Source organism: Amblyomma americanum, chromosome 8 (genome assembly GCF_052857255.1).
Source record: "Amblyomma americanum isolate KBUSLIRL-KWMA chromosome 8, ASM5285725v1, whole genome shotgun sequence".
Taxonomy (NCBI): Eukaryota; Metazoa; Arthropoda; class Arachnida; order Ixodida; family Ixodidae; genus Amblyomma; species Amblyomma americanum.
Window position 1 is genome coordinate 12,117,994 of NC_135504.1, and position 24,378 is coordinate 12,142,371.

At 46.6% G+C, this 24,378-nt stretch overlaps 1 protein-coding gene across 9 annotated transcripts in view; it reads left to right on the forward strand.

The window, feature by feature from the left end:
• LOC144100920 (BAI1-associated protein 3-like) overlaps nt 1-24,378 on the forward strand; it is a 334,037-nt gene that overhangs the window by 86,346 nt on the left and 223,313 nt on the right. For 5 of the 9 annotated variants that reach the window (XM_077633833.1, XM_077633835.1, XM_077633838.1 and 2 more), the window contains exon 2: nt 23,677-23,820. The exons of the other annotated variants lie outside the window; for them this stretch is intronic. In XM_077633833.1, the coding sequence (XP_077489959.1) occupies nt 23,677-23,820 (144 nt within the window). The remainder of the gene's footprint in view (nt 1-23,676; nt 23,821-24,378) is intronic. 9 annotated transcript variants of the gene reach the window in all.

Sequence of the window (24,378 nt, forward strand, 5' to 3'; positions counted from 1 at the left end):
TATTCTCGTAACTAGGTTATGTGACATGGTCACGTGATGGCGTCGTCGGTTCATGGGAACCACGTGATCTCCGCGCAGTAAGCCTCTATAGCGACCGACCATGCAAGAAATAAAAACAAATTTGTGCCCATTCTTCTAATGCGCCACTGTCTGTTGAGAAGAAATTGCCAGTGTCTATACCTAATTTACCTTGTATTTTTAATGGCCTATAACAAAACTTAATTCAGGGTTAGACGAAAACTTGTTTTGCGAGAGAAATTCGAGGGAAATTTCTCCACATGCAGGATAAAACGAACCTATAGCTAGTGTATCTGAGTCGCGTATATTATGTCATACTTTGTTAATAATAATAATTGGTTTTGGGGGAAAGGAAATGATGCAGTATCTGTCTCATATATCGTTGGACACCTGAACCGCGCCGTAAGGGAAGGTACAAGGGAGGGAGAGAAAGAAGGGAAGAATGAGGTGCCGTAGTGGAGGGCTCCGGAATAATTTCGACCACCTGGGGATCTTTAACGTGCACTGACATCGCACAGCACACGGGCGCCTTAGCGTTTTTCCGCCATAAAAACGCTAAGGCGCCATGGAGGAAAAACGCTAAGGCGCCCGTGTGCTGTGCGATGTCAGTGCACGTTAAAGATCCCCAGGTGGTCGAAATTATTCCGGAGCCCTCCACTACGGCACCTCTTCTTCCTTTCTTCTTTTACTCCCTCCCGTGTCCCTTCCCTTACGGCGCGGTTCAGGTGTCCAACGATATATGAGACAGATACGGCGCCATTTCCTTTCCTCAAAAACCAATTATTATTAATTATTATTATTTAAGACATTCTACAAGTACACTGATTTCAGTGCCCTATTAACGTTGCAGGATTCCTATTACCCCGCCGCTTTAGTATATTCCTGTACCAAGCGAGTCGAGTGGTCCTTTGATGTGAGCTATACAAGCGGCGCAGCCAATTTCAATTCGGATCCTTTGTGAAGCGTGCCTGACACGAGACATTCCTTAATAATTTGCAAACGGTGGCGCTGCATGGATACAGCGCCGCCCGCGTAAAGGGCGAGTGCGCCCTTTGATGGTCACCTAGAGTGCGTCCTTTGCTGTGGAAAGTGTGGGCGGAAACAATTACGCATTCGTTCTTGATAAATTTACATTCGTAATGACGGCGATGCGCGTTCGTTTTGGTAACATACACTGTGCAGAACACGCGGGACACAAGGGGAGATAATTAAAAACAAGATTTAGTTAGCGTTTAGCTCCATCCCTTCCCAGTCGAAAAACACACCGGCAAGTTTCTGTCGCTACAACAGATTTTCTGGAATATTTTCGCCCGTGAACTTGAAGTGAGAGGAACTTTTTGTAGTAACGACAGAATTTTGCGTAGTTACTAGTTAAAAGTACTGCAGAATACAGAAGAGTACTACAGAAAAAAAAACTACAGTGCCGCAGAAAAAAATACTACAACACAACAGAAAAAATAGTCGTTGCTGATAAAACGACAGAATGTTTGTCCGTATTTTTGACACGGTTCTCTCGCTCTGTTAACCTGGGCTGCCGATAATTAGGAGAGGCCAGCCGGTAACAAAATGAGCTGGATAGGCGAAAAAAAACATAGAATCCCAGAAAAAAGTAAACGAATGGAATCACTTCAGCGAAGATGCCCGCGAGGTATCGGGCCACTCAACGAAATTAATTTTATGCGTGCTTAGCGCTTCCAACTTTTTATCCCTTTTTTTCCCTTCTCACTTCCTTTCTTTGTATGAGTGATGGTAGACCTATGGTTCTGGTGGTGGCAGTTGTGTTTTATTGCCAGTCTTCCTGTTCTGTAAGCAGGCTGTATGTTTCGAGCCGATGAATGTGTGTCGAAATCAGTAACACTAAAAAAAGAAGAGCGCCGTCTTCTGCGCAGATTGGATTGCATTCGTTCATTGAGTGATTAAATAATGAAAGTTGAATTTGGCTGGCAAGGTGGCTTAGGGGTTATGGCGCCCGGCGGCTCGCCCGGAAGACGGAGGTTCGATCCCGGCCGCGGCGGTCGAATTTCGATGGAGGCGAAATTCTAGAGGCCCGTGTACTGTGCGATGTCAGTACACGTTAAAGAACCCCAGCCGATCGAAATTTCCGGAGTCCTTGACTACGGCGTCCCTCATAGCCTGAGTCGCTTCAGGGCGTTAAACCCGCATAAACCCCATAAACCCCAATTAATGAAAGCTGATATTACGGATGCCGGTTTATTTGTTTCTCAACTTCGAATCTGTTTCTGGCTGGATTCTGTTCGTGGGACAACACAAACCCCGAGCGAGATCGTGCTATGTTTGTGGGTCGTCGCGTCGCCGGCGTGCTTCGCCGGCGCGCTCTGCAGTACCCGCTCCCGACGCGCGAGAGCCATCGGCGCCGGAATCACGCGAGCAACCGCGCGGCGCCCATGGACGCGCGCAGCTCGTGCCGTGTCTTTTCATGCGGTTGCCTTTGAGGCGGTGTTGCCTCATGTGCTTTCGCTGTAACTACGTTCAACTGCATTTAACTAGTTTAACTACGTTTAACTAGGTTTAACTACGTTTAAACCCTACCGTTTAAAAGAAAGGCCAACGTTCATGCAGTTCTGCTTTCGCACGTTTATAGAATTGAGGAAAAATGCTCTCTCAATTTTTTTTATTGCGCCTAAGACACTCGTTCAAGTTCTTAAAATATCTGATCTGTCACGTGCAGATGTTTTATGGAGTCATGGAAGGCCGCCATATGTGCGGGCTTTGATGACCGACGCTTAAAGCTTTTCTGGAATTTCTTCTTGCCATTTAAGCTTCGCAAGCGTGCTTTCAGCGACTCATTTAAAGTCATTTGGTGTGAAGTCCGCTGATGCATCGATAAATCAGCCTGTCAGTCCTTGATGCAGTTAGTCGGTCAGTCACTGAGCCAGCCAGTCAGGTCTGTGAGGCAGTTAGTCGGTTCATCCGCAAGTCAGTCGTCCATTAAGCACAGTGTGTCACTCCAATCACACATTCAATTTTTAAATCAGCCAGTCAATTTGTCCTTCAGGCAGCGAGTCATCCAGGCGGTTTGTCGTTTAGGCAAGTACTGAGTCAGCCAGCGAGTCAGACGGTCGGCCAGCAAGTCAGTAAGTTTGCTCAGTCTGCCAGTCTAGTCAGTTAATCCTTCAAGTGGTCAATCAGGTGGTCGGTCAGTTGGTCCTCGAGGTAGTAAGAAGACAGGTGAGTCAGTGAACTCAGTTAGTCCGTCAGGCATTTAATCAGTCGGGTCGTTGGTTAGCCGGTCATTCAGTTAGTTCAGTTTGTCAGTCCAATCATCCAATCAGTACTTCAGGCAGGAAGTCAGTTTCCCCTTCAGTCAGTCATCCAGTCAGTCAGTTAGTCCTTCAGGAAATTAATCGGTTGGTCGGCCATTCACTTAGTCCACTTGTCAGTCTAGTCACCCATTCGGTCAATCGGTCAGTCAGTCCGTACAATGTGCGAGTCTCTTATTCAACTCGCTCAGTCAATCTGCCAGTAACCGAAAGAATGAACGCAAGGCTCCCAGCTGCTCTTGAACGCAAACATACACAATTATTTCTGCCTACAAAACTCTGTTAATCAAAAAAGGAGCCAAGCGTTGACTACACGATGCCGCTGGGAACGCGCGCAGCCGCTGTGAATAATACATTTCTTTTTACCTTGCTCGCGAATGGCCATGTGCTGCAATCGTAGAATGCACCAGGGGAACATCGCAACAAGGGTCCCACGCAAACTGAGCCGCGGGGGCTCGTCGAAAGAAAAGACGGATGCGAAGCATACAACGCCGAATAACCTCTGGGCACGATGGGTCGATGTAGCAAGACCATCGCGCGTGTCAAAATCCATGTCTAAGCGTCTATCGATCCCCGAGATTTAAATAGTCGCCGACGCGATGGCGATAGACACGCTCGTGTGTACTTTTCCGGACTCATACACCTATCCGTATGCTCTTCTGTTTTTGTTTTTTTTTCTCGCCAGTACCAAAAGCTGGCCGCCGCTTACAGAACCGTTTTGGCTCTGGCCTTCTCCTTGTTTGGTTTGTTCATGTGTGAATGATAATACAGAGAAGAATGCTGAAACGGTAGATGAACATCACGTTTCATATGCACCGTTCCCATGCATCATTAAACATTTTCGGAAGCGCTTTCAGGGAGGCACATACATTTATTTCAGTCTGATTTCATCGGCCATACGAGGATCGTGTAGCATACAACGCGCAGATATGAATCTTTTTTTTAGTGACATGTGGTGTAGTGAAATGGTTAACAGTGAATGTTCGCGATAACATGCTGTTACACAGTCTGCATACGTCCCAGCATAAGTGTGGTGGTGGTAGTGGTTTTATTAAAAATAATAGTAAAAAGGAAGGAAAAGATTTTTGCTAGCCCCGGCATCTGCCATCGATACTGAAGCACCTGAGCTGGGGCAGCGGAAATAAAGGATAGCAGGCAGAATGGAGAAATGAAACGAAAGAGGTGACAGCATAAGTGTAGTGTGCGCAGTTTAGAGCACTGACGTCTAAAAGCAGAGTGAAAGAACACGAAGAAAGACACGCAAGCGGGCAAACGGCCCAACCTGCCCCCTTCGTGGTTTTTGTGCATGTTATTTCGAGCTGTTTTTGGACTTCGATATAGGCCTGTTGATACGATGTGGATCCGTCACTGAACTTTTAAGTTCATTATAATTCAGAGAATTTCACATTGCGATTTGTTAGCGGCTATAGTTTCGAAATACTTTCCGCTGTTCCGAAGTCCATCTGTCTGTTTAATTCGCAATAATGTGTGGAGCACGTGGCCACCGAGAGAGGGCGTTAGATGTTCCTCAAAGCACATAATTCAGGGCCGTCATCTTCCGATCAACCTGTTTCTCGATTGGTTTATGAACTACTGTCAGGCGTGAAGCCACAAGTGGCAGCTGTGAACGGTACAGTGGCGCAATAATTAACCAGGAAAAGTGCAGTAACGCAATACAGTCGAACATTTCGCTAACACAAACGGCCGCTTGATTGCATCGATTTCGTCGCCAATGGCTCTGCGCTAACGAAGCACGCAGCTCCCTATTTACACAAAGGAAGCGAGAGACAAGCAGTGCGATTGCCGCTTTCGCAATATAAAGCCGGTAAATGCGCGGAAACAATGTGCTTTATCCGATGGCCCAGCGATTCATCCAGTGCCTCATAAGGTCGAACAGAGCAGCCTCGAAGAGCGCTTTTATTGGGAAACAAAGTTCCCTTCTTCGGGCAGTTTTCAACAACGGAGGGCGTTGTCCCTTTCTTTCAATTGGTTCCCGACACTAGAGGCACGTGCACCGTGCCGTCTGTGCCTCCCACCTGGGGAGAGCGTGTGGGAACGTACAACGCAGGCGCCAAACATTGCGAAAACAAATAGCATTGCGTGGCGCGAAGAAACACTGCCCCGCCAATGTCGTAGGTTGCGTCACGCAGTGTCTCCGCTCGCCGGGAGAGGGGGCATCGACCGGTAGACAGCCTCCGAGAGCTTTGGCTCCCGCTACAGCTTAACAACTGAACGAGTCAACCTTTCTCGCTATTTGGCTCGCTGCCCGCGTTATTTCTTGTGTTTGTTGCTCGTCTGCTGCAAAGTTCAGGGGCGCCGCCTGGTTTAGCCAATGCGCACTGTTATTGGTTTCGTTTACCTTTTTTCTAACGCAGAAAGGTTCTCGAAACTACCTGGACGGGGAAGAGGCGCCACCGTCTATGCGAGTTTCTTAAATGGCCCTTGATCCACATGCGACAAAGATGGGAAATGGGCACTTCCGAGTCTAGCTTTCTCGGGGCAAAAATTTTGAAAATTGGAAAATTGTAAGACAGTGTTATGGAAATATTAAAGGTGATGGTCCGTTATTCTGATATGCAGAAAAATCTTTCTTTAAAGTGTTTCATCGATCGCATCGAGCGGTTAGGACTGGCATATAAAATCAACGAGGAACGCTTTTGACGATAGCAAAAACGTGAATAGAAAATAAAAATACAATACTGCCGTCGGGTGACCGGCGGATATATTGATTGTTACAGCCAAATCTTACATTATCTTAAACAAATTGCATTCATAAACGGTTTCCCGCTCAAAAATGCTTTTGTCCAGAATGGCTGGGACCGAGGGGAATGTCAAGCCAAAATTTCTGGCTTTCTTCCCTCACCATGCCTACATGGGAAAATAAATTGAATTGAATTGAATTGAAATTGAATATGAATCGAAAATGCGAATGCTGAGAAGGCATTGCAGCTGCGCCGCGATGCCCTCCTTTCTATGCTGAATAAACTCTTTTAGTAGCGCGTTAATCACTTTTTTAACGAGCTTAACGAAAGTGAATGTTTTGCACTAGGCTGCTTAGAAAATTACCAAAGGATTTCCTGGAGATCGGTTTCGAGAAAAGTCGCATCATTGTTTGCTGAATCCCTGCGAAACAGTAGCCCAGCGAAATAGGAAATGTGTATTTCCCGACGTTTCTGCAGTGGATTAACAGCCATAGCGCTTCTTTTCCCTTTAGCTAATTTCGATGCACCTTGTCGTTTGACATTTACCATCCTCAAATCCACCGTCGCTGTCGTCTGTTCCCGCAGTGTGTATAATATCATTACCAAGAAGGAAAACTGGCGCCGGAACCACTAATCCACTGCCGGAATACAAGGGGCTGTCGTTTGCCGGCAGGTTGAAGCGAGCAAGAAGTACTACAACAAAAAGTTATTTATCCATAAAGGAAGCAGCTTCAAGTGCGCTCACTACCTTTTTTGTTTTCTCTCTTATTTGAATAGTGGAAACTAGCATGTATAGAAACGTTGAAGAGGCCAGCTAGGTCAGCGGCAGCATGCCCGATGGCAGAGGCCGTCTTGGAAAGTCCACTTGCCGCTGAAAGAGCTTTCAGAGTCAGCAGAACAAATGTTCTGGCGCTGGAATGCCCTCTGACGTTCGCTAGAACAGCCGGTGACCCCCGGACGCGGACCTATTGATAAAAGAAAAGTATAGACACGAAGTTAGGGGCTCTCTGACTAGCGAAGAAAAATCAGAAGGATGGAAATACTCGAAAGAAAGGAGCTCAGCGAATGATCAGGACTCCGCAACTCTAGAATAATGAGGCTGGGTTGTCCGCGGTGTACTTGTGGAGGGCCTTCCGTGCTCGAGGAGCGAGTCCAGAATGGTCAGTCCAGTAGATCTTTGTATAATTTTGTCCATGTGCTGCCATTCAATGCATTGTACGAATTAAGAAATTGCACAAACTATACATAGTATATTAAAGACTAATGATCCTCTCCCCATAAATTTGTTTAAACTCCCATTACGAAATACAAGAGCTGCAACTTATCATAACTTTAACCTGCCCCCATCTCATAATGTGCACGGGAAAAGGCTCATAGAATTTAACGGGACCTTGACCTGGAATTCCTTGCCAGTACACATCAAGCAAGCCAATAACTTCAGAACTGTTCTAAAGAAATACCTTTTTGAAACCTATTGTAATTTCTAAATCATATTGTGACCCAATATTATTGCATTGGCTATGATGTGTGCGTCAAGAATAAATTTTGTATTTGTTGATTACATTCCTCCTCTGCTGTGTTAGTATTTGTATCGTATTTCTTCACTGGACCCTTTACTAGCCAATGGCTATGGGTCCAGCAACTGTTTTGTGTTTTGAAAGAAACATAAATAAAATCCTTGAATTGAATTGATTCGTTCTCCAGCACCTCATCTATGGACCCCGACAAGGTACAGTACAGCAGCGGTGATGTCTGTAGTTTTCCTTGTTGTCTGTCCTTTCATTTCCGCTAAAATGCTTTTCAGCCGTTTGAAATAGCCGAGCTGTACAGCATGGTATAGCCTTAGAGCATTGTTAAAAATTCCAGAAATAACGTTGAAGTACGAATCTGGAACTTGTCAATCCGCACCATCGAAAAGAGATTGGAAGGGTGTGCTCCTTCACATCGTTTCGCTTTGCACAACTCCGGCGCAGTAAGCCCCTACCTCACCAATACTGCAGTTGGGTGGTAGTCTTGAGTAGACGCAAAAATGCAACAGTTGCGTGTGCAAAACGTTGCTGTTTTGCAGCTAGCGATACCAACATCTTGCAGACATCCGCTTAAGTACGCACGTGAGTTCGCTGGAACTAAGCAAACACTGACACAACGCGCCTCCCCCTCTGTATGGGTGTCATTCTCTGATTCGCACTCTTGTTCCCCAAAACTTCGGTTTTGCAGGCGCTTTTCCCGAAAGCAGGCAAATAGGTTCACAGATCAGAACACTGAATTTCCAATTTGGGGAACTGCCTCTACTTTACCTTTCGCTACCATCGCCCTCAGGGAAAACTGTTCCACACACAATGAACTATTACGCCTTACTCCCACGACGCTAACGCCACCGCTGGGCGTCATTTGCACTAGTCTCTGCATGTCGTCTGCTATACGACGCTCGCGCCATGCCGTGGTCGGCTGCGGAGGGAAAAGGCGGCGGCGGCTAAACGGTTGGTTAACTCTGTCGCGCGTGCTGCAGGTGGCAGCACCGATCCGCAGCCCGGCGGCGGACCGGGGCCGGGCTTGTCGACCTCATCGATCCAATTAACCTTGGCCCACCTGGGACCGCCATTTTGCACCCTCTCTCATCTCTCCACCCGCTCGCAGGGGAAAAGTTGCTGCGGGTTGTTTGCTAATCTCCCTCGCCCTCGCCTCCCGTCGTCTTCTGTTTTCACCCGGACCAGGGTATTTCACGAATCATGTCAATTGCGCAACCTCCTCCCCGGTGCCGCCATTTCTAGAAACAAATGCGCGCTTACTAGGATATAGTTTAAAAATTTCCAGATTGTCGCGTCACCTGTTATCGAATTATGAAATTGATCTTGAGTTTGCTGGTGCGCCACGATCAGCAGGCACGTGAGTCTTGTAGTCTTGTATGGGGTTCACGGCTCTACGAGCTGATGAAACGCAGTCGTTGAAGATGGCCTGGCTTTTGAAGCTTGTTTCGCTGTGGATGACATCGAATATGTCGTGCCTTGAACCACGAAGCCCTTCAAGCACAGTGCATACAAGGACAACTAAAAAGGCTTAATCTCCGAAGCTCGGAAGGCTGCTTGGTGAGCACAAGAGGTCGATGTGGAAGCTGAACGAAAATCGCATTACTGACCACTTTGTATCTGGAAGATTTCCGCTGCACATATTTATTCGCATTATTTACACATTGATTCTCCTGCAAACTGCCTGATACGCTGTGCTGCGCTGATGACTTTAATGCACCCACGTGACCTACAACGACGCTTTGTGGCAACAAGGTTATGAACGCTGGTGCAGGTGCAGAAGCTGACGACATCAAATGGAAAAGAGAAACAGAATAAAAGGGTGAGGAAGAGGGAATTGTTCGGAAGTCATGCGCCTGTGGCTAAAGCATAACGTCAAATTTTCGCTTATTTTATTATGGCTACGGCGGGAGATTAAAGCAAGAAAATGAAGCCGTCGATAGAGGCGATACTTGGGGAGCATGCTTGCTCTTATACATTTTATTATTTTTGCGTCGTAGCTTTTTTCTCTTCTCTCTTGTCGGCCACCAAGTTATTAACAATGACGGAAAGAAAGAAAGAAAGAACGAAATAAAAAAAGAAGGTAAGAAAGAAAGAAGGAAGGAAAGGAAGAAGGAAAGAAAGACAGAAAGGAAGAAAGAAAGAAGGAAAAGAGAGAAAGAAGGAAAAGAAGGAAGGAAGGAAGGAAGGAAGGAAGGAAGGAAGGAAGGAAGGAAGGAAGGAAGGAAGGAAGGAAGGAAGGAAGGAAGGAAGGAAGGAAGGAAGGTACTATTAGGTATATTGACGCTAGACAGTGACCATGTGTCTTACAAGCTCAGATTTCTTGGACGTTAAAATGTACGAATTTTGAACGGACAACATTGGTACCTCTTTTAAGTCGGGGCGACTGACTAACGCCACCCTACCCAGTAAATTTAAGCGGTCATCTTAATTTCGTAATCATCATCATCAGCCTGACTACTCCCACTGCAGGGCGAAGGCCTCTCCCATGTCTCTCCAATTAAATTTTACGGCACCAGTAATGTACTTTTCTATTGCTCCTTTCTCGACAATAGAGTCACTGTACAAGCTCCCTGCGGGAGCCGGAGTGGTGCTTAGGCCCACCATGGTGCTTTCTCAAGCATCCAAGTTATGAGGAAAAGCCGTTGCTCTTGCATGCAGGAGGCACGCATAGTGGAATGTTTAGAGCAGGTTCACGCTCAGTCCGCTTATTAATGGCTGCCGAACTAGCTTTATTCTAAAAAACAAAATACTGTCGCTGTGAGTGAAACAGCTTTTTGGTAATGCACCGGCTGCGCCAAGACCTGACTTAGCGAGTTAACAAAAAACTAGCCACGTGGAAGGGTGGTGCCATCTGTTCTAAACGCCACAAGTACCAAGCGCATTCTTTTCAACATTCAGATAATTCTTTTAATATAACTGCGTGTTATTGATACCAAAACAACCTTATCGTTGAACATGGACACTCGGATAAAATGAAAGACTAGAATGCACTTTGAACAGCAGGTGTACCAAATGCTTGCATTAGCAGTCGAGTTCTAAACGGTACTGTGGCACCAAACGGTAGCATAACGGCACGGAGGTGTTGGCTTCTTTGGAATACGTAGATGATTTGGAACGATCTTGTCTCGTTTGGACAACCGAGGTGCCAGCGGCGCATAGGAGATAAATCCGAATCTTTATATCACGTATGGAGTCTATACAGTAACTCCGGTGGACATTATAGTGTTCCAATATGTATACTGAGCGCTCGCCTCTGCCTAAGTGTTCCAATATGTATACTGAGCGCTTGCCTCTGCCTAGTCACGTGACAACTATGACTTCACTTAACCACTGCTATGCCGGAGCCGTGCGCTCGCTCTGTCTAGATAGCCTCCGCTGCCTCTGAGCCGGTGCCAACGGATTGCAACACCTCTCCACAGTTTAACGGCAGCAGTCGTCATGGACGATCCAGGCGAGACGCCTCGTGAACTGTCTGCGTCTGAAAGGTCGGCTTTCGCTTTGGATACAGAGGTTTAGCCGGGTTAAACGTTTACCTAATTTTTTATTACTTGTATTAGTGAGAAAGCTGCCGGCCACTGTTAGACGCTGTGCTAACATTGTGATAGCGATGGCCTACTCGTATTAAGCGCTTTAAAGTTTAAAATCGTTCTTGATCACACGCTGGCAAGTTCCGACGGCCCCAGAAAGTCAATGGGATGCCCCAGACGTTAGAAATTGCCGTCGATAATTTTCCTCGGCAAATAAAAAACAGTTCTCCAGAATTTCTGCGCTTTAGTGACGGAGAAGGCACACTGCTGAAGGAAGCTTGAATGGGCATTTGTCTTGTGTCATTCGGTGTCCCCCTCACTCTCACATTACCCTTAAAGGCAGGGAGCAGGTTGTCACCAATGCCAGAGGCGGACACTTGTCTGCACCCCGCGAGTCCACAAAGCGAATGCATTGTAATGCTCTCGAATAGGTTAGGTTTGCCTCCATTGCCATCAAAATATGCCTAATACGCAGCATACAAGGCAACTGACTGAGTAGGATATCAGGTAACCAGTTGCGACAGCGGTGGCTTGCCAATCCGAAGTGCACTCAGAAAACAATGAAGGCATATCTAGTTGCAGAGAATTAAGGGTTACTTTTCACGGTCCTGATTTAATATATGGGCAACGTTTATTCAGTCGCAGAAAAGGCGGTTCACTGTTCGTGTCCGAGATAAGCGACAAAGAAAGGATTGCGAGCAATTCGTGGGAACACGATACATAAGCAACTTCAATTCTTTCCTGCTCTCCATAACTAGAACGAGACGAAGTTTTGCTACGTACATCATTCCTCGCTATTGTGGCAGCAGGTGAACGACTAAAAGCCCAGGTATCACGTGTCCTGTCTGGAAAGCTTCAATACAGTGCGTCCAGGTAATTTCAGTGTACCGCGATTTTTGTTTTTCAGTTAGTTCGTGTTTCTATCGTGTTAAGCAAGGGTTGTTGGAATGTCTATTGTCTGCGACCATGTAATCAATCTCTACATGGTAGCAGCGGTTGAGGGAGTTGCGCTCAGTCCATCTGCATAAATGAGCGTAGGCGATATTGTATTTCAAAGTAGTACGCACGAAAGCTTTTTTCTTTCCTTCCTCTTTTTTTCTCCCAGTAGGTAGACTTAAGCTGAATACGTCGCCTCCGCGCTCACATCGCCTCTACACTCCGCGAAGCGAACAATATCGATGTGGTTTTTTAATCAGTGTTGGCCCTGAAATACGATGCTACGTTCGAGGACCGCTACCACAGACGCAGAATAGGTGCCTAATAGCCGAGGTCCTTAGTTCTTCTTTTTACTAAATGTCGAATCAAAATATACGCAAAGTACATCCGTATAGCTTAAACCTTGATATGAGGAAAGCTTAATTAATGTTCAAAAACTCTGGAAATGTAGGAGCTGTTTCGCCACGTGCTGGGAGTACTAAGGGAGGGTATCGAACTAGACGAAGAATAGTGTCCTCACATTCGGACCACAAGAAAATATTTGCAGAACAAGAATGGGATAGAAAGGATTTGTTAGGCACTCACAAGTTACAAACAGCAGCTTATCAATATCTTTCGAAAGAAAAGTGTATAACAGTGGCGTCCTGCCAGTAGTAGGCTATGGGGCTGGAACATGAAGGCTAGCGGTAAGGTTAAAAATATATTAAAGACAACGCACCGGCCTTTTCAAAGGGAAATTATATACAAGCAACTTCAAAGACGTACAGTATGGGTCATACTTAAAGTGAACGCAGAAAACCATGGTCCCTGAGGGCCAGCGAGAATGTGCTGCCCCATGCGCATGCGCGGAAAAAAACAGCCGGCCGTGCTTAGTGCGCATGCGCCTTTGCCGTCGACTCTCGCCGGCTGTCGGCGGCAGCGAATCGCGAAGCGCGGCAGCCACAAATAGCCATGTTCATTCTAAGTATGGCACATAATTTACACAAAAATAGCAATGCGAATAAGGAAAGAAGCTCGAGTTGACGACATTGTAGAGGAAATTTACAAAAGTGAACATGTGATGAGCGTGCGATGCGGAGAGCAGTTAGCCGATGATGGCTTTGGGTTAGAAATGTGTTCATTTCTACGGAAGGCAAAGATAGCAGGCCGCGATAAAAAAAAAATCATGCAAGTAGATGAGATCAAGGTGTGCGGTTATAGGGTGGTTGCAAATGGCGCAGGACGAGTTTAATTGCAGACCAGGGGAAGAGGGCAGTGGGCATAATTGAGTTGCTGCTGCTGATGACGATGATGACGATGATGTACGTTTAGCCATCTCAACCATCAGTCGCATTAAGGAGGCTGGTTAACTCAACCAGCCAACGCATAAATTCACAGTTTTGATAATGACTTTGTAGTTTTTATGGGGGTGTTGATTAAAGGCGGGGAGTAAATTGCCTAATGGTTTAGGTTTAGAGTCCTGTCTAAATCGTTATGCAATTAATTTCCCTCTGTAATGAACGCTTCTATAAATAAATAACATGTCCGTTGGCTTCAAAGGCTGCTTGTTTTGTGCATGCGTGCGTGCGTGCGTGCGGTGCGTGTGTGGTGCCTGCGTGCGTGCGTGCGTGCGTGCGCGCGCGCGCGCGCGCGCGTGTGTGTGTGTGTGTGTGTGTGTGTGTGTGTGTGTGTGTGTGTGTGTGTGTGTGTGTGTGTGTGTGTGTGTGTGTGTGTGTGTGTGTGTGTGTGTGTGCGTGTGTGCGTGTGTGTGCTTGTGCGTGTGCGTGTGTGTAGCACAAACAGGGCAAGCCTACATGCGCTCTACGTGACCTCATCGGTCAACCGCTTCATCGCCTGCGTGACGCGCGAGAGCCAACCCCAGACTCCATTAACGGCTTATTGATCGCCCTCGCCCTTACTCTACCCCAGGGGATCAGTTATCGCGTCGCTGCTTTGAAACATGCAGTATTTGGCGCAACAGGCCCCTGATGACGTCACGATGTGGGAATACATGAGGAAAACAACAGCGCGGGAAAGGGGGGGGGGGGGGTGTCAGATTTCACGTTCGGTTAAGATAATTTGACTTGTTTGTTCGAGCGTTGCGACACCGTTTCGCGTAGCAGATGACAGGTCATGCGTGACAGACGATAGGTTTTGGGGAGCAGGCGATAGATTATCGGAGGCTTTTCGTTAGAACGGGTTGTAAAAACCCCATAGTACTTCCATTTCATTGGCGGCTCAAAAACTCACAGCAGGGGAAAGTGGTGGGGCCATTGTTCGTGAACATTTAGAAACTGCCATTAGAAATGCCTGGGTTAGAACTTAGTTTCGGAAATGAAGCAATTAAACAACATTCTTGCCAAACGCCCTGGATATACCTTGTACCTAAACTAGGCACTAAATTTAGTGCCTAAACTAGGCACTAAATCTAACATAGCCAATTTGGAACGAATACAGAGAAAGGCTGTTAGATTCATCTTTAATAAATATGCAAAGACTGACTCCCCCACCACATTGATGGAAATTAACCAAATTGAACGGCTTGAACTGCGAAGAAAACAGTTCAGGTTAGAGTTTCTTGCGCTTTTATTAGAGAACAAATTTGGTATGGACCCCTCATTATACTTAACCCCTATATTCGCCAAAACAGACACCTACAAGTTTTCATTTTTCCCACGAACTATAATAGATTGGAATCAAATAAACCAACCATTGCCCCATGAGGTCTAACCAATTAGTGCTATTTCTGTCTATTTTCCAGTGTTATTTCTTCCTTATTTCACTTGTACGCCCACCCTGCTTGGACTTAGTGTCCGCAGTATTTCATGAATAAAAATAAATAAATAAAAAAAGCTCGAGGCTAGCTGACTGTCGCGCCGCCATGGCATCAAGATGAACTCCGCAAGCCTTCTGAAGACATGGGCATACTAGACAGAAAGTAATGGCGTCACCAATAATTGGCTTCATAGATCACAGGTGGCGCCCACATCTGCTGGCGTGCATAAAATGGCTGCAAGTCATGACCAAGTTTACCTGAGTGTTGCGCGACTGTTAGAATTAAGGAACTTCGGATTAGTGTTGTATACAGAGGACACAGTTTTGGCCAGGCGGCGCTCACGGCAAACGCAATCCACTTTGAATACGGCGTATATAGGGTGATAATAGTTGGAGAACGCGTCTCGAGGCAGCAGTACAAGAAGTATGTTCCTGAGGACACGCAACCCGATAACTTTTCTGTCGGCTGTACATTTAGAACACAGTTGATTATTGATTAGGCGCACGAATGAAATCGGCCAACATGAAAGTGATCACTCAGTCACTAGTCACAAACCAATTTTATTTTTACTTGTACAATAAACTTCCGAATGCATTAAGGCGATCATGCATTCGGAGGAAAACTGCTTACAAAAGAAAACGCTCTTCACCCATGTTCAGGGACTAATCGTTCGCCGCTGGCTAATAAATGATTCCGTTGCATTGTCGTTGTTGTTATAACTTTACTGGTGTCAAGGAAAGACGCTGGTGACGTGGGTGAAGTTCGGGGCTGAAAGTGAGAGCCGTCTTTCTCCCTACGTCGGCATAACTTGTAGCTATATGTGATAGACAAGACCGCTTTGCGCATGCCCCAATAACCGCCACCGGTGGTTGCTAATTTCCGACCGAACCGGATAACCTTTAGCCGAGCCGGGGCCTGCACTGGGATTATCAACAATGCCCGCTTTAGAATCTCTTCGGAGAAGGTTTCATGCTAGTCGTGGCATTTGTAACCAGACCCTAAAGGAGCGTTCTTCGCCCACTGCTGTCTGACTCCAATTCAGCTTCCCAGGGCGCCTTTGACGTAATTTCGCCTCTCATTTGGTGGGAATCGGGGTTAATCCCACCACATGTGCCCTTTCGTGCCCTGCTTCCCACTCTTGACAGCGTGGGTGTATAATGATTCACGTAGCACCGCTGCCAATGAGTCAAGTGTGGTGCCTGCTTCACTTGGATCTCAGTATTCTAAATCTCAGCTCTAGGCTAATGTAACTCACATTTGTGGATCAGTATGACCAACAGGCCTTGCTTTGGTTCGGTGCTTCTTTTGAATATTATTAATTTATAGCTTAAGTCCACATTTTAGACCCTACGTGTTGTAATCGCGCCCGTACATACCGAGCAATTCTGGACAAAAGCATTTTTTCATTGGGAAAGAGTTTATGAACGCACGTTTTTCGTATATTGTGAGATTTCGCTACAAAAATAAATATAATATCCACAAATATTGCATCAGCAGGCTCGAATTTTTTTTGGTTTACTTTTCTGCAATCCTCAAAAACGGTCCCCATTAGTTTGCCGTGGCAGACTTAGCTTCCCGATGCGAGCGATAGAAAAATTTTAAAATATTTTGCTACGCATCGGAAGTATGCACCACTAGCTTCAATATTTCGATTACGTTGCCTTACAATATTACAATATACAAAATTTTTCCCCAAGAAAGCTGGATTTCAGTACGAGAAACAAAATTTCCTGCCTTTACTGCAAAATGTTTTTGTTTTTTGTTTACGCCCACGATCAACATACTATGTGTCAACCTGATCTATCATAACGGTCGCAACGGGCGCACGGCCACGTGTCTGGTGCTGGTAACGTGCCAATACGTGACCATCACGTGGCCAATGAAGGGACCGTGAATCCATGACGTCACGTAAACGAAGGGGTGTAGTCCGCGCTCTATCTAGATCAACCTGGTCTACCATGATACAACGGGCGCATGGCCATGTGCCTGGTGCTGGTGACGTGCCAATACGTGACCATCACATGACCGGTAACGGAACCGTGAATCCATGATGTCACGTGACCAAATGTTCGGGGTCTGCGCTCTAGATCCGCCGGAAAGTGCGCCGTAAAAGAGCGTTCGCTGTAATAAGAACGCGGAGGTGTGTACAAAACAGTAGTTCGTGGTCCCTCTAAAACTATATCGATAAATACTTCGAAACACGCTCCCAAGTGTCTGCGAACGTGTGTCAACCTTGGTCTCAAGATCTCTACAGTACCAAGCACTATGACAAGGAACCCCTTAGTTTCGCGCAACAACCGACTGCGCCTCCAATATGCGCGACTAGTGTGCTTTCTTTTGGCGGTCGTTTAGCCCTGGGGTCACCTTCCCTGAATGCCTTTCGTAGTCTCACGCAAAAGTCAAAAGCAAATGTGGTTCCTACGTTCGAAGTGTCCCATCAAATTGCTCGCAGCTGCAGGAAATGTCCACCCATAAGGACTCAGACGCCGATGAACTTTCGCCACGAGCCCTAATGAGCACTGCACTGAAATCAATGAGCAGTGTTGAGACGCGTTGCTCAACTGTAGCCACGCGTTATTAACTGCGAACGCTCATCTGTTGGGACGATCCTCGCCCGGATCACTTTGGACGTCACCGATGCGTACAGATGAACCTTCCAGCTAAACCCTTCAGCGAGCGGCAAGTGCTTATTCGGCGAACACTCTTCCCCTAAGGCTGTCGATGCGTACGGTATGCTGGCGGTAAAAGTGGCTCTAATAGACGTCGTCCTAACGCAAATCTATAAAGTCCTACAAGTATTCACGCCTGCTGTGTGTCTTTTTTTTTTTTGCTCTCGTAGAGGAGATTGCCGGAGAATAAGGAGGGGGATTCGCTAGCTGTAACTGGCGCCTCTCCATTGAACTCGAGCGCAGTGAGATGATTAGGTCATCGACGCGTAAACGATGGTGGCTTCGAGCGCTGCTGGAGCTGGGCCTGCGCAGGTGTGAGGAGACCGAGTCGTGACTTCAGCCGGCTGGTAGTGGATATGTGTGCATGCACGACGAAACTCTGGGCTGTGCGATCCATGTTTGTGCGTTACATGGATGAGAAGAAATGCGGTGTTGTAGAACACGGCCGTGGGGAAGATGTAAATGGCGACACAGCTGTGTGTTGGCAGCACTTACTCTTTCTTACTTTCTTTCATCGTTTCTTCATTTCTTTCTTCATTTTTCCTTCCTTCCCTCCTCTTTATTCTTTCTTTGTTCCTTTCTTTTCCTTCCTTTTTCTCTTGCTTTCTATCTTCCTTTGTCTTTGTTTCCTTCTTCCTTCCTTCCTTCCTTCCTTCCTTCCTTCCTTCCTTCCTTTCATTCATTCATTCATTCATTCCTTCCTTCCTTCCTTCCTTCCTTCCTTCCTTCCTTCCTTCCTTCCTGCCTTCCTTCCTTCCTTCTTTTCCCTTTTCCTTTATTTTGTTCTTCCTTTTCTTTTATTTCCTTCCTTGTTCCTTTATTTTTCTTTTTTCTTACTTTTTTTACATGTCGAAGTAACAGCGCAAAATACACAGACGGGACACATCGAACAAGAACACGCAACGAGTTGATTTTCAACAAGTTTATTTCGAGGCGTACGTTGCTTTATGCCCCGAATGCCAACCGCACGTGACACAGGCACGTGACTTCTGCCGCACGTATCAACACTTCAACGAGAATCATCGTGCACCCGACAGCTCAAGTACTTTTTTTTGTCAAAAGTACACATGGTCTGCTGACACAATCATCTCCAAGCTTTGCTATCTAGGCTGCCTCAATTATCTCGCGGAGCGTGCTTTTCAATCACTTTACATCGCGCATACTCAGCCAAGCAAGTTTTGGATGGGCAGTCTCTCACGCGTATTCCAATATGCCTGCGTGCTTGATCGACGTTAATTCTGTGTTATTTTAGTCTTTTGTTGGTGCACCTGCCGGTCTTGCCCATGCACTCTTTTCCGCATTTCAATGGAAGGGAATAGACAACGCCTTCCGCGCACTCGACAAAGCGAGTCTGGTGATTTATTGTTCACCCGCGCAGTTTTTCTGGCTCTTCGGCGTTGAGGCGTCGGCGAAGGCTTTTTAGTTTTTACAGGGCTGTGAGCACAACATTAACTCCACCTCTTCGCCCAGTCTTTTTGAGGCGGTGGCAGATGTTACGGATGTAAGGAAGGGCCACAATCCTTCGTTTATCTATGGGCTTCCTGTCGTTGACACGCAGTTTAAGCTTCTTCGTTAACCGTTCCACGACGGACACAAGTAGGTGTGAGGGGTACCCAGCCCCCCCAGAAGGCCTTCAACCTGGCGACGAAAGCACGCTTCCATCGTGCGAATGCACGACTTCTTGAGCGCGTTTGACAAACACAGGTTTGCAGTTGCCCTTTTCACCAGATTGGAGTGCGCCGATGGGAAAGGCAGTGGCGCCTTGCCGGCCCTGGGTTCATTACCCAGCACACCATTCCCTTAGTGAAATGGAGTCACAGATCAACGAATCTCATCGACCTTTGCACAGGAATTTCGTGTGTTACAGTTAACGGCTGGAGAGCATGACTAAAGCAGGCTACAGCCTCTAAGGTCACGTCAAGGGTGTTCGTGCCGCTTCCATCACAAAGCACTTAGTCGTCGACATACCTGAACACCTTCCGCACGATGCTTCCCGTGAAGGTGTTGAGAAGAGACCTATCTTTTTGTGCAAGGTATAAGTCACTAAGGGTTGGTGCAATGAATGACCCTATGCACAAGTCGCGTTGCTGAAGGTACACATTCTCTTCCCAGACCACATAAGTGGACCTAAGGTACACGGAAAGAAGTTCCAAAAACCCACCTGTCGACTTCCCGCAGGCGTTTTGGAATGTGATTGCTCCGTAAGTATCAATACAATTTTCAACGCAAACCAGCATCTCGTCCTGTAGGATCGAATAATGCAAATCTTTAGCATCTACCGAACATGCCGAACAGTCACCGCTAGAATTGTCACTTAAAAACAAAATCACATCGTCCGAGGATTTCAGCAAGGAAGGTTCGTCACTGATTAGTAGTTTTAGTTTTTCTTGTAAGAGCAGGGCGACTGTTTTTTTTCCACGTACCTTTCTCAGATACTATGATCCTCAGGGGCCATTCAGGTTTATGCGTCTTTACTACATGTGAACAACGTATCAAGGGATGATTTTTTGCTATGTTCGATAGCATGCACTAGGCGGTCAAGCTTCAGGTTATACCACATAGCTTCTTAGCAGTTGACTTTGCTTCCCTTAAAAACAGGAATCTGGTGCTTGTTAAAAACAGAACTTATGGCGTCTAGCGCCTTAGCATGGCGGATACCTTTTGGCCTCACAGCGAATCCCCTCTATTTGTCCGAGGTGAGCAAAGAGAGTGAATGTCGTTTCAAGTACTTCACCGCACGTCCGACAGGGAGGCCTCTGTTGCGCAACTTGCAGCGTGCGACCACGTCCACTCCGTCTGTGACGCACCTGGCACTTTCCTGCTCCGTAGCCGTCCGCGCCACTTGTCGCGCCATGGCCAGGAGTACCGGTGTAGTATCCCTCGGCTCCACAGCGTACTTCGGGCCATGGCTTAGTACTTCCAGGACTGAGTGAGGCAGCGAATCGAGCCCTCTGGTGTAGATGTTATTTCCAGGCGCCTATTTAACCGTTTCTCTTCTTATCACTGTGACGTTGGCGCGCAGCTTAGGCGAGATGACGCTCCACAGGGCTTCGGTGTATCTGTCGACGGCGCACGAAGTGTCCCCCAACTGCCGAGAGTTGGTGATGAGGCGGACGCGTAAGCAGGCTCTATACCAGCTGGCCTGCCGGCACCATTCTGACTTTAAAATCTTCACACATCTGCGACCGTGGTTGTCACAGGGTGCATGGCCTCTTTTGCCCGCGCGCCAACGCCGAAGAGCCAGAAAAACTGGCGTGGATGCACAGTAAATCACCAGACTCGCTTTGTCGTACGCGCTGGAGGCGAGGTTTATTCCCTTCCATTGAAATGTGGAAAAGAGTGCATAGGCCAGACCGGCAGATGCACCAACGAAAGACTAAAAGAACACAAAATCAACGTCCATCAAGCACGCAGGCATATTGGAATACATGTGAGACTGCCCATCCAAAACTTGCTTAGCTGAGTATGCACGATGTAAAGTGATTGATAAGCACGGCAAGCAGCTAGTTGGCGAGATAATTGAGGTAGCCGATATAGCAAAGCTTAGAGATGATTGTGTCAGCAGACCATGTGTACTTTTTACAAAAAAAAAGAACTGGAGCTGTCGGATGTACGATGATTCTCGTGGAAGTGCTTATACGTGTGGCAGAAGTCACGTGTCTGTGTCACGTGCGGTTCGCAATCGGGATATAAAGCAATGTACGCCTGGAAATAAGCTTCTTGAAAGCCAGCGCTCGTTGTGTGTTTTTTTTTTTCTATGTGTCCTGTCTGTGTTTTTTGAGCTTTTACTTCGAGATGGATCACCAACAAGCCCGAGCTGCTGTTCTGGTTTCTTTACATGTTTGTTTCCCAACAAGCTGTGGAATGAAGGCGGCCGATCTAATTGCACGAAGGGAATGATGTTCTATTCTGGAAATTTTAGGACTGAAATCTGGTTAAAAGGGAATCTTCAGGGTTTGTCAGATAATTTTCAGAATCAAAATTTTCCCGCTTTTTTTAAAATTGGTTTTTTTTTTCAAACTGCCGCAGGAAAAAATGGCCAAAAATAGAGATTTTGGGGGGCAAATAGAGGAAATTTGGGGTTACAGTGTGGATCGTATTTGCATGCAAGCACCTTGAGGAGCCCGCGATCATCTGCGAATTGAACTGTAGTTTTACTACCTGCACAAGCATTATTTCTGAAACGCTTTTTGCACGGCAGTTGAACACATCAGCTACAATCCTTTAACATAAAAAGTGTGCATTGACTCCCTTCTCAGGCAGTGCTTTAGAAAGCAATCAATGCTCACCTCTAGTTGGCGTGCGACCTGGAATAAATTTCCCTGATGGCACACACTTCTTACCGGCTCGTTTGCTTGATCTAGTAGAACATATTTTTTTGCAAGTGTACATTGCTTTGGCAGGGATGATTGGGGACGTATGGGGGAGGCCTTTCTCCTTCAGTGGGCGTAGTTGGGCTGATGATGATAATGATGGCATTGCTTTCAGTGATCTGCAGCCAGAACCAGCGTTTTATTTCCTGTTCGCGTACATTACATGGTAGAACGTTGCGAGAAATTTTTCCGCCTTTAACGGCTGTTTTCGTGCTCTTAATCAATTTGCCCGCTTTGGCTTAACAATAGCCCTGCTAGGCTTTCTAATGGAGGCGCAGTTTTAATGCTACGTAATCAGCGCGCATCCGCAAACCAAGTGCGTAATTCTTCAAGGAACGTCGAGACGACTGACTGGGTATTTATTAGTGAACTTGTAATTATACTGAAAATCTATTTGTTGCGGAACTTGCCGCATAATTAAAAAGATGGCTGAAGAAGAGTTGAGAGCTCATTGCAGTTATTCTGATCGGCTCGAGTCTGCTGGTAGCCTGTTAAGCTGGATCATCAAGTAATATGCCCCCAAATTAGCGCAGGATATATTTGACGTCACAGATGGATGGAGCGCGGACAAAGCGCCTTCGTATTGGAATGACGTAAGGTACGCGCCCCAACACCAGCACCGTCATGAGCGTGCCGAAACGGAGGCGACGCTACAACCCGCGGCACGTCAGTTAAAATTTATTGATTATAAAAAAGCAACGTTTCTTTAGCTAACATTGAAAACTAAACTTTTGGAAAGATTTGCCTGTCTGGTTGGGTTTGAAGACATATAGTAAACTCTACAAATCTCCAACCAAAAACACTAATTTGAAACCCAACGTTTTGGAGCCGGCACAGCGCCTCCTTCAGGGGTGACCGGGGCAGTAGCTGGCGTCTTTTAGTATGCGTGGAGGGGGGCAGGAGGTCAAAAGAACGAAAGCTGTGATGCGAGAGACGTGGTGTAGGGGGGCAGGGGTTATGGCGATGAGTCACGTTGTCGCACTGTGGGGAGGCGGTCAATGGCGACTTTTATTGTTTAACCTGCAAAGCGAAGTCCCTGTGCATACACTGCGGGAAGGTTTTCCTTTAGCATTCCATACCTTCGTTACTTAATGGCACATATATTAAGTGGCCGTCACAATGAATAGTAAAAATAAGAAAATCGTCCCAAGAAGCTTAATCACATCAAACATATGATAGCAACGTTATTTGTAAATGCATTCCCAGCTGCGTGAGGCCAAAGTGCCTCGTGACTCATAAAATTCGCCCATTGGCTGGAAGGGAGTAGCGACACCAGACCGGAGCATTCGCGTTGCCTGGACGGAATGGCGTCATTAGATGGGAAGTGACGTCATGAGACCGGAAGTGGCGTCAGTTATGGTAAAAGCATTACCGTCTTCTAACGCTGTCGCATTGCCAACACGTAACAGAGTTATATGTCCCTGTGAATAATAATTGGTTTTGGGGGAAAGGAAATGACGCAGTATCTGTCTCGTATATCGTTGGACACCTGAACCGCGCCGTAAGGGAAGGGATAAAGGAGGGAGTGAAAGAAGAAAGGAAGAATAGAGAGGCGCCGTAGTGGAGGGCTCCGGTATAATTTCGACCACCTGGGGATTTTTAACGTGCACTGACATCGGACAGCACACGGGCGCCTTAGCGTTTTTCCACCATAAAAACGCAGCCGCGTATGTCCATGTGAAGTATTGTTTCTGTGGTTATTATGAGTACTTTGTGTTCTTAATTTGGGATTCTTGCGTTGTTTTTTGTTATCGAGTTGCAACGAACTTAAGTTTTTTTCCTTTGGCTGTTTGCCTTTTGTTCATTTTCCTTTTTTCTTCTGTTTCTTTTTTGTTTTCTTTCCGTGCATGGTGTCGTCGTTCCGTGTGGGTGGCACCGCGTGTTAGGTGCAAGCGGCCGCCGATGCTCCAGAGGGGCCAGAGCACAGCGGAGTGGCGCAGCTTTGACCACGGCCGCCCCGACTCGGACGAAGAGAACGACCACGACGGAACTCAGGAAGATGGGGAGAGCGGCGAAGTGTCCGACAAAAAGTTCGTACTCCCTTCTTTCGAGCCCAACTTTAGCCGGCCTGGATTAGTCAGGCTGCTCCGCATTAAGCTTTGTAAGCTTTAATTAAAACTCCGCGTCGTATACCCACTGGCTTAACTGCGGCAGCGAATACGTCTTCACGAAATATAGAATTCGGGAGAATTCATAGTGCAGGAGAAGGCAATGGACGAAAGGACTGAATTTTGAATTTCTATAGGGAACGTGGCATTGCTGTTTGTTCGCAGCAGTGATGTTCTATTCGGGAAATGTTCTCCTTTTAGGGAATTTTTTAGTTGTAAAATTTGGCAAAAAGGGGATGTTTATGGGCATTAAAGAGAACTTAAGAACCGTAATTTTTATCATTTTTTCCCAAATTGCTTGACTTCCCATTCAGCTGCGGGAAAAAAGGACCAGAAATAGGGATTTCTGTGTCTATTTAGGGAATTTCAGCTACAGCATAAAGTAGCACTGGTTCGCAGTCATTTGCGCCTATAGATGCTTTATTTTTGTTTATAAGACTGCGATAAAGTCAGGTAGCATAAAAATATATCCATACTATG